At 35.9% G+C, this 14979-nt stretch overlaps 1 protein-coding gene across 1 annotated transcript; it reads left to right on the plus strand.

The window, feature by feature from the left end:
• On the plus strand, positions 1–14417 carry LOC149771058 (calcium release-activated calcium channel protein 1-like). The gene is made up of 2 exons (XM_089948883.1): positions 1–232; positions 7468–14417. Exons 1-2 carry the CDS (start codon positions 62–64, stop codon positions 7969–7971), a joined length of 675 nt encoding a protein of 224 aa, XP_089805009.1. The 5' UTR covers positions 1–61; the 3' UTR covers positions 7972–14417.
• The last annotated feature ends 562 nt before the right edge of the window (positions 14418–14979 follow it).

Genomic DNA, 14979 nt, shown 5'->3' on the forward strand with positions numbered 1-14979 from the left:
TCTACTTAATTTGCAAACAGTTAGTGGTGCTATAAGTGTGTTGACATAAAAAGCCAATTATATGCAAGGGGCGGGTGAAAACTCGTACCAGGAGTGGTTATTTCGATCCTATGTGAACCAAATGGCCAGTCAACATTCCAGCACAGTTCTTTCATGGAGAAGATTGTATTTAAGTCGAGCGAAACTCAAGGCATCCAGCCGAACGTCGGCACTGCTGTCGGGGTTTGCAATGGTGAGACTGAAGGCATCCTCTGACCATCAATCATGGATGAAATAATTAAATCTAGACGTTAAACTTAATATATCCAGAATTACTGTAATATTAATTATGCATATCTATACCTATATTCTGGTACATCCACAGACATTTTGTCAATAAAGTACCGCTAAATCGGACAACATGAAATCACCTTATTGGTAATATAAATGAACACCGGGAGTGCAACGGTGACCACTTTCCTCCGCTCGATTCGACTTTACTCGCGCGTCTTTTATCGCTTCAGAATCGCAAGGAGACTGAAAAACTACACATATACATGTATTCAAAAGACAGTGACGCACAAATGCGTAACTCTCGGACGACTATGTCATTAATCCAATCTGGCGAATTAACCTTTATTTTCACCATTGCGGTCACAAACCTTTTCATATAGAATCCACCAGAATCCTGTGGTACATGCAGACTTCTATGATTTAATTTTCGTTTTATTTGCTCATTTTAAATCCGTCTACTCTAGTGTACAATTAAGTTGTCAAAGGGATGATGTATACATTCACCATGATATAACAAGATGAAGTGCATTTCAGTGTTTTAAATATGTTTAGGTGTTTCAGTGCATTACATTTTTTCTGGGGGCCCCGAGTGGTCTAAAGCACTCAGTTACAGATTACTGCCATATCACCTGTCTGCGCTTGTTTGAGTCTTGGATTCAGACAACGTGGGTACGTGAGAAAGCTTGCCAGTAGCCTCTTGTGGGTCGGTGGTTCTTTCTGAGGTTTTCCCCGGTTCTTCCTTCCTCCATTAATACTGGCCGCCATGTATAGCCTATCGTGTGCTGAAAAATGGCGTTAAACACTACAACAACAACAACATTTTTTCTGTGCACCAGAAGCATTGTGCTGCCATGTTTTTTGATCCCATATCAGCTCAAGTTGTTAGGGCAAGAATGAAGAAGAATATATGAGAATGAATTCTTGGTGTTTGGGCAAAATCCCCAGAAAGGATGTCCAAAGACATTACTCGTCCCAAAAATAACAGCGTCAGTAAAAAGCTCTTTAGGTTGCTCCTGTGGCCAGTAGTGATTAGAGCATCTGCCTCGGATTTAGGAGGTCATGGGTCATACCAAAGATAATACAAACAGCTGCCTCACTTGGTGCTCAGCATTAAGAGATTAGTGTTAGGACTGGTCTGCCTGGTGTCAGGATAATGTGAGTGGGTGAGACATCGTGCTACACATCTGCGGCATGATGCCCCAGTGCTAGACATCACTATAAACTGCCAGACTGCAGACATCATAGTAATATGACTGGGAAATTGTTAAAGTTACATTAAAAATCCTAATCATACACTAAAGCTCTTTACATTTATATTTAATTGTTAGACAACAAATAAATGTCTTCTCTTATATTTATGGAGAAATCATACTTTTAAAATAATCATGAGATTTATGAAACCCTGAGTAAGAGTATTGTTGATGTATGTATGAGTCACATCACATAGCAACAGCGATGGCATAAAAATGTGCAAAATAGTGCAAATTTAATGTTATTTCTTTGTTAAAAATGGCATTGACATGAACACATGTAAATCGAGCATCACCTGTATTCAGTGGACATACAGGTCTATGATTTATTTTAAATGATAGCTAATTCTAAGATATTCTTTTACCACATGGATAGACAAAATGTTTCTTGTATTTTGTCTTGAGTTGAGAGGTTCCTTTTTTTCAAAATTGCATATACTTCTTTCCTATATATTCATTCTAGAAATTATAAAAGATTGAGATAAAATTGTTACATGTACATAAGTGTGTATAATATATATTGTAATATTTTGCCCTTAATTTTTTTAAAGCATGTAATTTTCCCCAATCATCTGATCCATACATGTACAGATTCAGTAAGAAAAATATGTTTTAGCATGTTTAAATAGGGATTCATGCATTGTGATGGTCTTGTAACTTTTTTACCAAAATCCACATGCGGAATAATTGGATGGAATGATACAATGTAGAAAAGGGGAAATTGTTGGAAAACGGCAGAGAACTCAGTCACACCCTGAGACATGCTAGACAGATAGAACCATGCCATAAACATTATAATTCCTTTATGGAATTATTGGCACAAGCTTAGTCAAGAAATGGTTTTTTAATTAGCTCATACTTAGACAATTGAAAGTTCTTTATCTAAGACTAGTCTAAACTGACTGTTGCCCTAATGTGTGTGTGTGATTTTTCATGCTTTTTGTAGAACATAAAGTGTCGATTAAATATTAAAATTTACTGGAACCAACTTTCTGAAATTTACCATTAAAATTAATGAAGGATTAGATTGCCCAAACTTAGCAAATTCATTACCTCCCTTAACTGAGACCTGGTCCCAACTTAAATGAATTACTTCCCTTATCTGAGGCATGTTCCAAACTTAAATGCATTGCCTCCCTTAACTGAGTCAGGGTCCAAACTTAAATGCATTACCTTCCTTAATTGAGGCATGTTCCAAACTTAAATGCATTACCACCCTTAACCAATTTGTGGTTTGCTGTTCTGTGTGACACGATTGTAGAGCAAGCATACAGATTACATGTACCTGGTCATTTAAAGTGAAAATGACAGTTTTGTATAATATACTGTCACAAAATGTAATCAAAAAAGAAAAGGGTATTTATTCCCTTTTTCTTTAATTTTGGGGCCCCAGGTAGCCAAATCTTGTAAAGTGCTCACTTTTACTGATCACTGCCATAAAAATATCATTAAACCCCAAAACACCAATGACAACTTTTTATAATTTCAGAATGAAGAAAGACATATTAAATGGGGATGTAAATATCATATAATGTGTCAAACTATGCAATATTATGAAGAGGTCTCTGAATAGCCCAGTTATTCATTCTGTATTTTTTTTTCTTTCTAATTTTCTTTCCAGTCGTACAATTAATACAAGTGATTGCACAAATCCTTCTGAACATTGAAATTAGAATTCTGACATTACATTTAGTCACTCGATTGGGGTAAATGAGAGAACAAGGAAACTGGTGTTTGAGACAGAGAAAGAGATGTGAGTTGAAAAAATGTCCTCTTTAATAGGGTACAGAAATTTTAACTCTGTACACATGGATAGCAAATTGTTGCTCTGTAGAATTACTATAAATAAATAAGAGCAGCAAAAGTAGAACATGGAGAAATACTGTGTTAAGAGAAGATCAGTTAAAGTTGGATCAGGTAGGGTCACCCATTTACCTTGTTATTGAGCTGTTATTGATAATTTTATCTAAAATATGGATCAGTTTGGTTATTTAATGTGACGTTTGTAAATATAACCATTAGAAAATATGCTGAGATTGTGTTCGAGTGCACAATATATTCTTTTTTTTCTTCTCAATAATAATTATTATTTTTCAGTGAGCACATTGACTGTAGGTGTAGCATTGGCCCATTTAAATTTTCTTTTTCAGTGAGCACATTGACTGTAGGTGTAGCATTGACTCATTTAAATTTCTTTTCATGATTACTATTCATTTCATAATGTATAGCAAATTTACTACACCATAGTCTCATTCTGATTAAATCAGATTGCCACTGTCCTGACAAAAGAAGCTTTGGGACCATATTCTGGTAACTTTGAGTTAGCCAATGGAAATGCAGTTCTCGGAAATTCAGAAGTGAATCAAATCATTCGGCACACAGTGATGCTCTTCACCTATACAGCTCAATCTCCTAAATGCTAAGATATTACACTTCATCTGATTGGCTGATAAAATTAGCGGTTATGGAAATAAAATAGGTCACCTTAACATGACCCTTAAGTGGTCACTGTCAGACATTCATGTAGGGCAGTTGAAATCTGATTTTGATCAGATTACTAAAGTCTCAGTGTTAGTGAGCTCTTTGTTCTAGCATGATGTCACTTCCACATACACCACTCCGGTGGCCTAATGGTTAGAGCATCTGCCTCTGATGCTGGAGGTCATGGGTTTGATCCCCGGCAAAGTCATACCAAAGCTTATAAAAATAGTATTAACAGCTGCCTCACTTGGCACTCAGCATTAAAAGGTTAGTGGTAGGACTGGTCAGGCTGGTGTCAGGTTAATGTGACTAGGTGGGACGTATTGCTACATGCCTGTGGCGTGATGCCCCAGTGCTAGACATCACTATAAACTGCCACACTGCAGACATCATAGCGATATGACTGAAAAATTGTTAAAGCTACCATGCGTTAAAAATCCAAATCACACACACACACACACACTTCAGCATATGTATCAGGGGCAGGTAATACTTAAAAATGTCACTTCAACATACATATCAGGGGCAGGTAGTACAGTAAGATGTCACTTAATGTGTGGAAATAAATATAATGCACACTTAATTCTCAACATATATTTTCTGAGAACAGTGATCAGAAAACTTAGTATTGCAGCAGGGTGGAGAAAGCCATTTTCAGCAAGTACTGAGCATGTATCAGAAATGTTTTTGTTGGTGTCACATGACTACTGCATTGACATGTGCTGTCTGCTTAGTGAATCTGGTTTTACTTGCTTTAATATTTATTGATTTCCGGTCATTGTTTTCAAAATAAATATTTTGATAAGTTTGTGTTCTTTCATTTTTCTATAAAGATTACATGACATTCATTCATATGTTCGATTTGTTTCCTACACCCCAACATCAATGTCCAAATATCAAAAATGGGGTGGCAAGGGTCAGAGTAAATTTGGACTAAAGAGTTTGGAGTTGGGCAGAACCTATCTTTGTATGTATATGTACTTTATTTATAGTCTTAGTTAAGTTTTGGCATATTGTTCTTGACTATGTTTGTTTGCATTGTGTATGGATATTGTTCATGACCACGTTTGTTTGCATTGTGTATGGATATTGTTCATGACCATGTTTGTTTGCATTGTATATGGATATTGTTCATGACCATGTTTGTTTGCATTGTGTATGGATATTGTTCATGACTATGTTTGTTTGCATTGTGTATGGATATTGTATACCTGGAATCATGAAATTTGGTGTGGGGATGCATTTTGATGAGTCCTACACCCTCACCCCAAAAGAAGGTCACTGTGATCCATAATCATCCTTCACTGACCTTGGTTGTATTGTGTTTGAAGTTTATTTCACAAAAACTGTTTATTAGATTATTTAATTGTATGCATCTGTATTATTACCACACCCTTACAGCTAAAAAGGTCACTGTGACCTACATTTTGCTGTCTTAGGTTATGTTTTTGCATTTAGCTCATGAATGCATTAGTTTTTGGCATGCATTTTATGTATTATCTTGTTTAGAATCATGAAGCTTTTTGAGGAGATGCACTTAAGCCTTGTTGCAAAAATAGGTCATTACGGCCTTTATTTTATGCTTGACTGACCTGAATTAAATTTTGTGTTTGATGTTCATTTCTTGGGTACTGTTGTTGCTAGAATCATGAAAGTGATGATGATATGCATTTCTTAGTACAGCACCCTTAAAACAAAAACTGACCATGACCACAATTCTGGTTAAGTTTATGCATTTAGCTCTTGACCACACAAGTTTATGGCTTGCAGTATAATTACTGTCCAATCTAGAATTGTTAAATTTGAGTTGGATGAGATTTATTGATAAATACTGCCAGTATACCTTTATTCAGAAAGTTGGTTGTTATTTTTTTACGGCACTTCAAGCAATATTATAGGCTATACTGTGCTGAAGGAATAGGAACTAAATGTTTTTCTTTCCCAAAGACACACTGAGGCATCTGATTCAAGCTGGTTTGAGCAGATATTGAACCCACAACCCATGGCTTACAAGTCTGTCACCTTATCATCTGGGCTGCAGTCACTCTCTATATTGCAAAATGGGGTATCTGTGACCCATATTGCATGTTTCATTGACTTGTTGTTAATGTTGAGGTTAATTATAGTGGCGTACGCACAATTGTGCATGTGCCACTTTTTTCTGACTACACTGCAGCTTGCTAGTTGTTCCTGGGGAATGGAATGGTGCCATCTCCCCCAGGCTTTTATGGGTTCAAGGAACCCTGATAGTTCGGTCTCAGTCTGTGGGTCCATAAAGGTCCCTTACAGTTGAATGGTTGGCTGTCATTAGTGGGAAGGAGAGCTCGGGAATGGTCCTGGTTGCTTCACATCGCTGGTTTCTTGTTGCATTTGCCAGTTGTTTCTTGCGTTTTTTTTTTTCTTCTTCAAAATGTTCTGAAAAGGGGGGGTTGACTTTGTTGAAATTTTGCTTATAGAGTTGATTTCTTGGTTCTGTTAGAATCATTTAACTTTATATATCTCTGTTACTACTACATTATTACAACAAAAGAAGATCACTGTGGCATACATTTTGTTGTACTACCGGTAGTTAAGTTTTATGATCACATATTTTCCCATACAGCACTGTATGTAAATTGTATCCTGCAAGAAGACCCTTTCTGACCAGTACAGCTGAAAGTAGAAATGTGGTTGTTTGGGTTTTTTTTCAGTGGTAAACCTTCCATAGTAATGACTTTATTGTATATATTGTAGGTTACTCTGAACAGGCTTAGGGTATATTCAAGGGTTAAAAAATCCACTCACTCTGGCAAGTTCTAAAATTACACATTTCTACTTGGCCAGATTAAAATAGTGACCAGCTATAATAGAAATACAAAATTTGACAACCATGAATTTTTTTATTGTGCTGCTGTATAAAAGTTTTGTATTTTATGGTGTTCTCAATACTTGGTGGTTCAGTGCATCACTTTGTTTGCGATGATAGACCCTGATTACCACATTATGATGAGGGAGAGCTGTTCATGTATCACTGGCCCCTATTTTATCATTATAAAAATGTACTACATGTATGCTGACCCTGGTTTATCATAAGAAAAATATACCACATGTATGCTGGCCTATGGTTTATCATAAGAAAAATATACCACATGTATGCTGGCCTCTGGTTTATTGTAAGAAGTATGTACCACCTGTAACCCCATGTTTATCATCAGAAATATGCATTATGTATGGGTCAAGTTTAGTTTGCAAGTTAAAGTCAAATGCATGTAATATTAAGACTGACCATCTCTGTAACATCTAAATTGCTTGTATCATAAGACTTCTAGTCAGATTTTAGTGCAGTTTTCACTAATGATTGATGTTTATTAAATTACAAGCCATAGAAGTTTTATCAATTCATCAAAATACAGAATAAAGATCATTTTCCATATGTCAGAATGTACCATTTCAGTTTGCTTAATAATTTATGTTTCTGTTTTAGGTGGCCCTTGTGGAAATAACAGTTGACAGAAATGTGCCAGGGTTCTTGTTGATCCTGTTCAGTATATGCACCACACTTCTCGTGTCGGTGCATTTATTGGCCCTAATGATAAGCACATGCATCCTGCCCAACATCGAAGCCGTTAGCAATGTTCACAACGTCAACGCAGTCCATGAATCTCCACATGAAAAGATGGTCATCTTCATCACTATGGCATGGATTTTTTCCACGGGCCTTGGAATCATTCTTTTTCTTGCAGAAATTGTTGTGATATGTTGGCTCCAGTTTATCGGCATAAATGTCAACGCAGCCATTGCCTCAACAGTGATAGTAATACCTGTGCTGATTGTCTTTCTCCTCTTTGCTGCTCATTTTTATAGAAAACTCATTGCACACAAATATGAAAGGACTTACCAAGGATTGGAGGAACTGCAAGCCATAGCATCAGAAATTGGACATCAGGAAGATGGCCTAAATGGAGGCAGCCAGATTCAAACTGTATAGTAACTGTTTTGCATGGGCTACCATGACATTTTACATTCATTGGTGTATTTATTTGTGTGGTGGTATTTACTTTAAAGATTGTTGTAACTGTAAGCAGGAGACAATTTAATTCAAACTGGATAGCAACCATTGGCATAGGATGCCATGACATTGTGCTTTCATTGGTGTATTTATTTTTGTGGTGGTATTTACTTTAAACGTTGTTGAAACCATAAACAGTAGAGTTTGTTTGACATTATCTCCTTAACTTTACTAATTCCAAAATATTTGTAAGAATCATAAAATAATGATGATCAAGTTTTTATGTTATGAATTAATTCCTAATAGTGGATGCTTTTTGTCACATATTATTGGCCATTATATTTGTTATTTACATTTAGCATTGGCTAGCAGATTTGAATCAGTCGTCTTTGTGAAGTGAAAATTATTTCCTATTCAGACAGGTGACTGCTGAATACATGTGGAAATAGAGCAAGGTAGAAATGGTGTGATTGTGTATTTAATGCAATCAGAAAGCATCCAGACACTGGCTCGTGTTGTGACATGGATTCTTGCTTATATTGCCTGGCCAGCATTGTACATTTCAAAGAGTAGACATCACCATTTGTGGGATTATTTATATACCTCATGTTGATTGATCTGACTGAGATTATGATTATTAATCCCACTTCCCCAAAATCAACATGAATTAGAGTTGATGTCCTAGTGTGAATATAGAGTTAGTCCTTGTAACAGTTTGATGCAGACTATAGGATTTGAACACGATGTGAAAGGACATTGATTGCCTGCTGTAGTTTTAATATTGTGTCAGAGTATTTGCCTTTGCATTAACTTTGTGATTACATCAAGCATTGCTTGTTTGTTCCAAGAGTATCCTTCAACACTATGTGTTATATCAGCCCTTGCACATTCACTATGGCCATCACATTGGTCATCTTGAAAATCTTGTTATCACTTTTCCTGTACAGATGTCAGATGAATACAGGGGTTTTCACAGAAACACTTAATGTGGTCCTAAGTGAAAATGGTGCTGATCTGACATCCAATTTTGAACTCTTGTTATAGCTACTGGATGGATCATCATGATGACATGATGTTGTCATCCAAAATTGTTTTTATGATGTATAATAATGAAAATGGTGCCAATATGACTGCCAATGAAGAGCCCTATCGATTTTGGGTTTTAAATGTCAGAAGTCAGTGTTACTGACTCATTGAACTCTGCACAAAAAGTCATTTTTTCCGTCTTCAGTAGTTTACAAATGTTATTTATGGTTTGCACTTGCAGCATGGAAAAAGACTATCTGTGTTAGGATCCAAAGGTCAATGTGACTGAAAGAAATTACGGTTTCTGCATAATAGCTAAATTTCTCCGCCCACTGCAATTACCAGACTTTATGGATGGATTGTATTTTGTTCATCACTTAAGCACCTTTACTATGCAGCCAGATTTTACTCTTGTTCAAGGGGCCTCGAGTGGCCGAGTGGTCTAAAGCGCTCTCCATTATGGATCACTGCCATCTCACCTCTGCATGGGTTCGAGTCTAGGATTCAGCCAATGTGGGTATGTGAGAAAGCTTACCAGTAGCTTCTCGTGGGTCAGTGGTTCTTCCCAGGGTTCTTCCTCCACCATTAATACTGGCCGCCATGCATGACCTATCGTGTGCTGAAAAATGGCGTTAAACCCCACAACAACAACTCTTGTTCAAGGAGGTGCTAAAGACTTGTATCACTTTTTATCGTCTGCTTTTGTTAGTTATCGCCTTTTAGCTGAAAATAATGAGCTGTCACCATATGGACCCTTTTACTTTCATGGTAATTTTGTTTCCCAAGAAAAGAAAAATAACAGATTCGAAATATGACACTAACTTCATTATTGCCAAAAATGGAAACAATGCCAGTCTCTTAAACCATTCAACCATTAAAATATGGTTTCTGTTACAAAAAACAGAAAACCATTTTTTAAAATAAAAAAAAACTGCTTAACAGAATTTGAGCAAATGTAACTGAAAGCCCTTTCATAGAGACCTTTCAGTATTTGACAAATAATACTTGTGTGCCATCAGATATGAATAAGGTATACAGCCTGAAGAAAGCTTAAAACAGTTGCTTTCATTCATCTCAGGCCCACTTTGGCCTCTTGCTTGTATCTTAATTGCATTTGTTGACACCTCAGTACCATTTATTAATTGCATTTGTTGACACCTCAATACCATTTATTGACATCTCAGTACCATTTGTTAATTGCATTTGATGACACCTCAGTACCATTTGTTCAGTGTTACAAGACATTCTGCAAATATGCTTTCTGTTGAATTTGGTCAAGTTGTTTTTTTACAGTATTTGAGGTCATAAATTGGATGTGTAATTAATTCCTGTTGACAAAAGTCTATTAACTGAAGATTTTTGCCATATTTTGCCTTTAGTATTTATTCTTTTAAAAAAAAACTTTTATTTAATAGATATGTTTTTGATTGTATAATAGAAATTTCTTTCTTGTACATATCTTGTTTCATGTTTATCATATATTTATCCTAATGTCTTTACAATAACAGTATACTTTGATATAAACTATCTATTCATTTTGATAATTAATGTTTATAATAATTTTTGTAATTTGAAAAGCACATGGCATATGTCAGTTTGTTACCCGTTATTTTCATTTAATATTGATGATGATGATTGGCAGTTGCTCAGGAAACTATTAACGAAAACAAGGTTCAATTACGGTATCACTTTAATTTTTAAGACATATGGATTTCTTTCCTGCCAGAAACAAAATTGAGACATGATCTTCCGTTGACCCCCCCCCCCCCTTTAATTTGGAGGAAAAGCACCTTACAAAACGAGTTTTGCACCTTCTGAAATACCCAGTCATTATTGCTTGCAATAGGGTATGTGAATGGATAAGGTATGATTTCTCTACGGTAAAATTTACTCATTAGAGAGAAAGACAATTATGTTTTGTTGACCTTCTGAAAAAGAGATTAAGTTTTATTTGTCTATTTTATTTGAGTGTTTGTATGCATGTTTCATGGACATTCTGTTATTTTATTACATTGTGCTTTTGCTCTTGTGGGAGATATGAATTATTTTTCTTATTTTTTATGTGTACATGCTACAGATGTACACATTATGTTGGAGCAGGTCTGTTCATAAAAAAATGTTATTTTGTCCAAGTGAGTCAAAAGAGAAAAAGGGCAATTGCATATGTATATGTGTATGTCTTTGACAGCAACTGTTTGATGTTTTTGGCTCTACTGGTGATAGGCCAGAATAGCTGATGGGATGGTATGTTGTCTGTCTGATGTTTGTCATCTGTCTGATGTCTGTTGTCCATCTGTCCATTAGTACATTTATTATTATCACAACAGCTAATTTGAAAATTTTGTTATTGCAGAAGAATATCAGAATGGTTTCAACTTTCAGCAGTTGAAAAGGAAGAAATGGTCTTAACCAGAATCCTGAGAAACTCTGTTTGCCCACTATAAGATTAGAAGTAGACCTTAAAAACCTAGAAAAAAAACTAAACGTAAACAAAGTCTTAAAAAATATTGAATGGCTTTAGCCTGACCCAACAAAAGTGCTTTTTTGCACACAATGTTTTGTTAGGTTTGCCTGGTAGACTAGATAATGCATAAACTATGCAAGTTAAAGACATCTGGTCATTTTAATTTTGGACCACCATGTCAGAGGTCAAGGTCACTGTGACTGAAAGAAGAAAATTTGTTTCTGAACAATAACTTAAGTATTACATCACAGACCTGGACTGATCTTTGTGGATGACTTGCCTTTGTGGTGATATTGAAGCGATTTGGGGGACAAAAGACCAAGTGTAATTTTTGCTAGAAAATGACATTGTTTCTGCACGGACATTTCAGTTTTTCGACTATGTACCTTCCCCAAATGTGTGATGACTTGCATGTTGGGTAGGACCAAAGCCTATACATTGGGGTGGGGCGGAAGGTCAAAGTCAATCCTATACATTGGGGTGGGGCAGAAGGTCAAAATCAGTCCTATGCATTGGGGTGGGGCGGAAGGTCAAAATCAATCCTATACATTGGGTTGGGGTTGGCAGTCAATGATGGGAGCTCAAAAGTCAATGTCACTTCGATTCAAGAAGGAAATATACTTAGCATAATAAGTGTTGTTCAAAAGCAAGGTTTGTAGAGAGTGTGCACTTAAATGTATAGATGAGTTTTGTTGTTGACATTTCAAAGGTCAGGGTAATGGTGGCTCAAGAATGGTGTATCCCCCTTAGAAAAAGAGTTGGGAAAACCTGAATGCTAAACTAAACCTAATGTTATTGCCCCAAAGGCAATTTGAGTTTGAATTTTTATGTCTTGTTTGCTTTCTAATGATACAGTCGATTCCTCTTTGACATTAGGTACCAGTCATTTGTTTCTAAATTTCTTTGTTGAGGAATACTTTGCATGGAAAGATAGAGGCCATTTTGTTGTTCCTGTTGCTTCAGTAATATTTTTACAACCAAAAACAAAAGAGTTTGTTGATTTGAAAACATAAGCCAGGATACTAAACAATAACTTCAGTACAAGATAGTAAATGAAATATTCAGCGATGAGTTCCAGAGACTAATTCAAATTGGATTTAGAGCAGATTTTCTCGATTATTCGTTGCAATTACTACTGCTAGAAATACCCCACCCCCATCATCCTCTAAAAAGAACAATGTAACCACACCCCTGTAAACGCTCCAGTTTATAATATTGGAAAGGGGAAATAAAATGTCTGTGCACATTAGGAAAAGTAAGGGAAATAAAATGTCTGTGCACATTAGGACAAGTAAGGACACAGAGCAAAAGAAATGACTGATGTGAAAAGTAAACACAAAAGAAAATATAACTAGAGTAGATGCAAAAAGCAAGATTTTATAAATCCATTTTAAACCTACCATGTAGCCAGGCTGATTGCCACAGGTCTTCTTTCATGTTTTTACTGAAATCCCCTCCACCACATTTATCTATCACACTCAACAAATACAAACACACACCATGAAATTGTACTTCCCTAAATCACCAGACATATGGAGAATTCTTAGTGGCCATGACCAAAAGAATTAGAGAAATTACTCCCCTTTGCCCACATCTTCTTTCAAAGAAAACCATATATCTAGAAATCATCAGGCCAGTTCCTGCAATTTTCCGTTATTTATATCACTACGCATCCAGCCAAAATCACAAAGAAAGAATCATATACCCAAAACCCTATTTTCTTATGACATTATTGTTCATTATTGAGACATGTTTGAACCCATCAGCACTCCGAAGATGTCCAGTTTGTTGCCCATTGCCCAGTTCTTAGTCACTAGGTTGTAGCCCATCTCCATGCTAGTGAGAGTCCCTGTTAGTAACCCCTCTGCCCACTGTTGGATAAACAACCTGTAGCCCCAGTTCCTGCTCTTAAAAGAACCGAACTGTTGTCCCTTTCCCTGGACGGATCAACAAAGTTTGTAGTTTGTGCTCATATCTGTTCTTATATGTTGGAATTGGAGACTTGCATATATGCTATCCGTTTACTATATATATTATAAATTGGGATTTTTCTGTGCATTTGTGTGCCCATTCTTGCTTTTTAGAGGTTTCTGGAACATAGATGTTTATATGCCTGCCATAATGTGAAGTGTATAATGTTTCTTTTTTATCTGAACTTCTGTCCATCTGGTGCCAGTTTCATTTAAGCATCTTAACTTCAGTTGTTCAAAACAGTCACCAAACGTTGAAGTAAGGAAGAACTCTATCGATAAAAAGCTTAGAGGTCAAGTTAACTGTCACTACTTAAAGTAAACTTATTTACGCAAACTAACTTGAGTTCTCTACAATCTACGGCTATCCAGCTTTGTAGATGGTTCCACTTTACGTTGGGAAGAATGCTGCTGATTTTTTAGACCAAAGGTCAAGGTAAATGTAGCTGAAATAAAAAAATTGGTTTCTGCACAATAACTTAAGCTCTTCAGCATCTGTGGACATCAAACGTTGATAGCTTGTACTAGGCTTATGGAAGACCCTTGTCAGTTTGGGGATCAAAAGGTAAAATGTCACGGACAGTATGATTGGAAGAATACAACTGCTTCCACAGGACAACATTTGTTCTACATCATACTTGATCAGTTTTTTTGTTATGGCTTGCACTTAGGATAAGGAAGACGTCTATTGATTTGTGCGCCTAATAGAACAAAAGTACATCCTGCCAACAATCAGTTATCTGCATAGATATCAATTAAACATGGCTTCTTCTGATGTCCTGTTTATGGTACTCGTTTTGTTTTCTTATAAAACAAGATGAGGTATGTTTATTTTATTTTTTAGAGAGAATGTTAATGTTGATGTTCATTCATTGAGCATATTTTACAAGTAGTGAGTTGTTTGAACGTAAAAGCAGTTTTGTATCATTGAGTAATGTTGAAATATATCTTGTTCTTAACCTTTATCATTCGTTTGCTGAATCATTTGCTGAATGTTGTACCGTTCTGCTGTTTGTGGAGCTGTCTATATGTACAGGGAGGTAAGGGATAGGCAGTATTATTTCAAGTCATATTCCAAAGCAGTTCAACAATTCCCTATTTTGTTACACAAAAAATTATATTCTATCATGAGACAAACAATCAAACACTACCTTTAGTATTTGCACTATATCTTTATAGTTATTAGTGCAAAAATGTTACCCAAATTGCACTGACACTCCACCCACCCACCACACAAAAATATTGACCACTTCCTTGTCTTTGAGGATGAACAAGTATGTGGTATGTGTGTAAAGAGAGAGATTGATCAAAGAATATTGGATGCATGAAATGCAGTGTGCATGTTTCTGCATGAACATATGGTAAGTTGGGAAAGAGTTAAACTGCTGAGCAAAAAGATATATAAAAAAATTATACATTTTTTAAATTTTTATTAAAAACTAGGCAAACATTAATGCAGCATGTATGCAACTTTAAACTATGTATGTATTAACTTTTTACCGCACTTAGGCTGAACAGTAACTATTT

The sequence above is a fragment of the Sinohyriopsis cumingii genome, unplaced genomic scaffold (assembly GCF_028554795.1).
Source record: "Sinohyriopsis cumingii isolate HCF-2022 unplaced genomic scaffold, ASM2855479v2 utg002132l, whole genome shotgun sequence".
In the NCBI taxonomy this organism is placed as follows: domain Eukaryota; kingdom Metazoa; phylum Mollusca; class Bivalvia; order Unionida; family Unionidae; genus Sinohyriopsis; species Sinohyriopsis cumingii.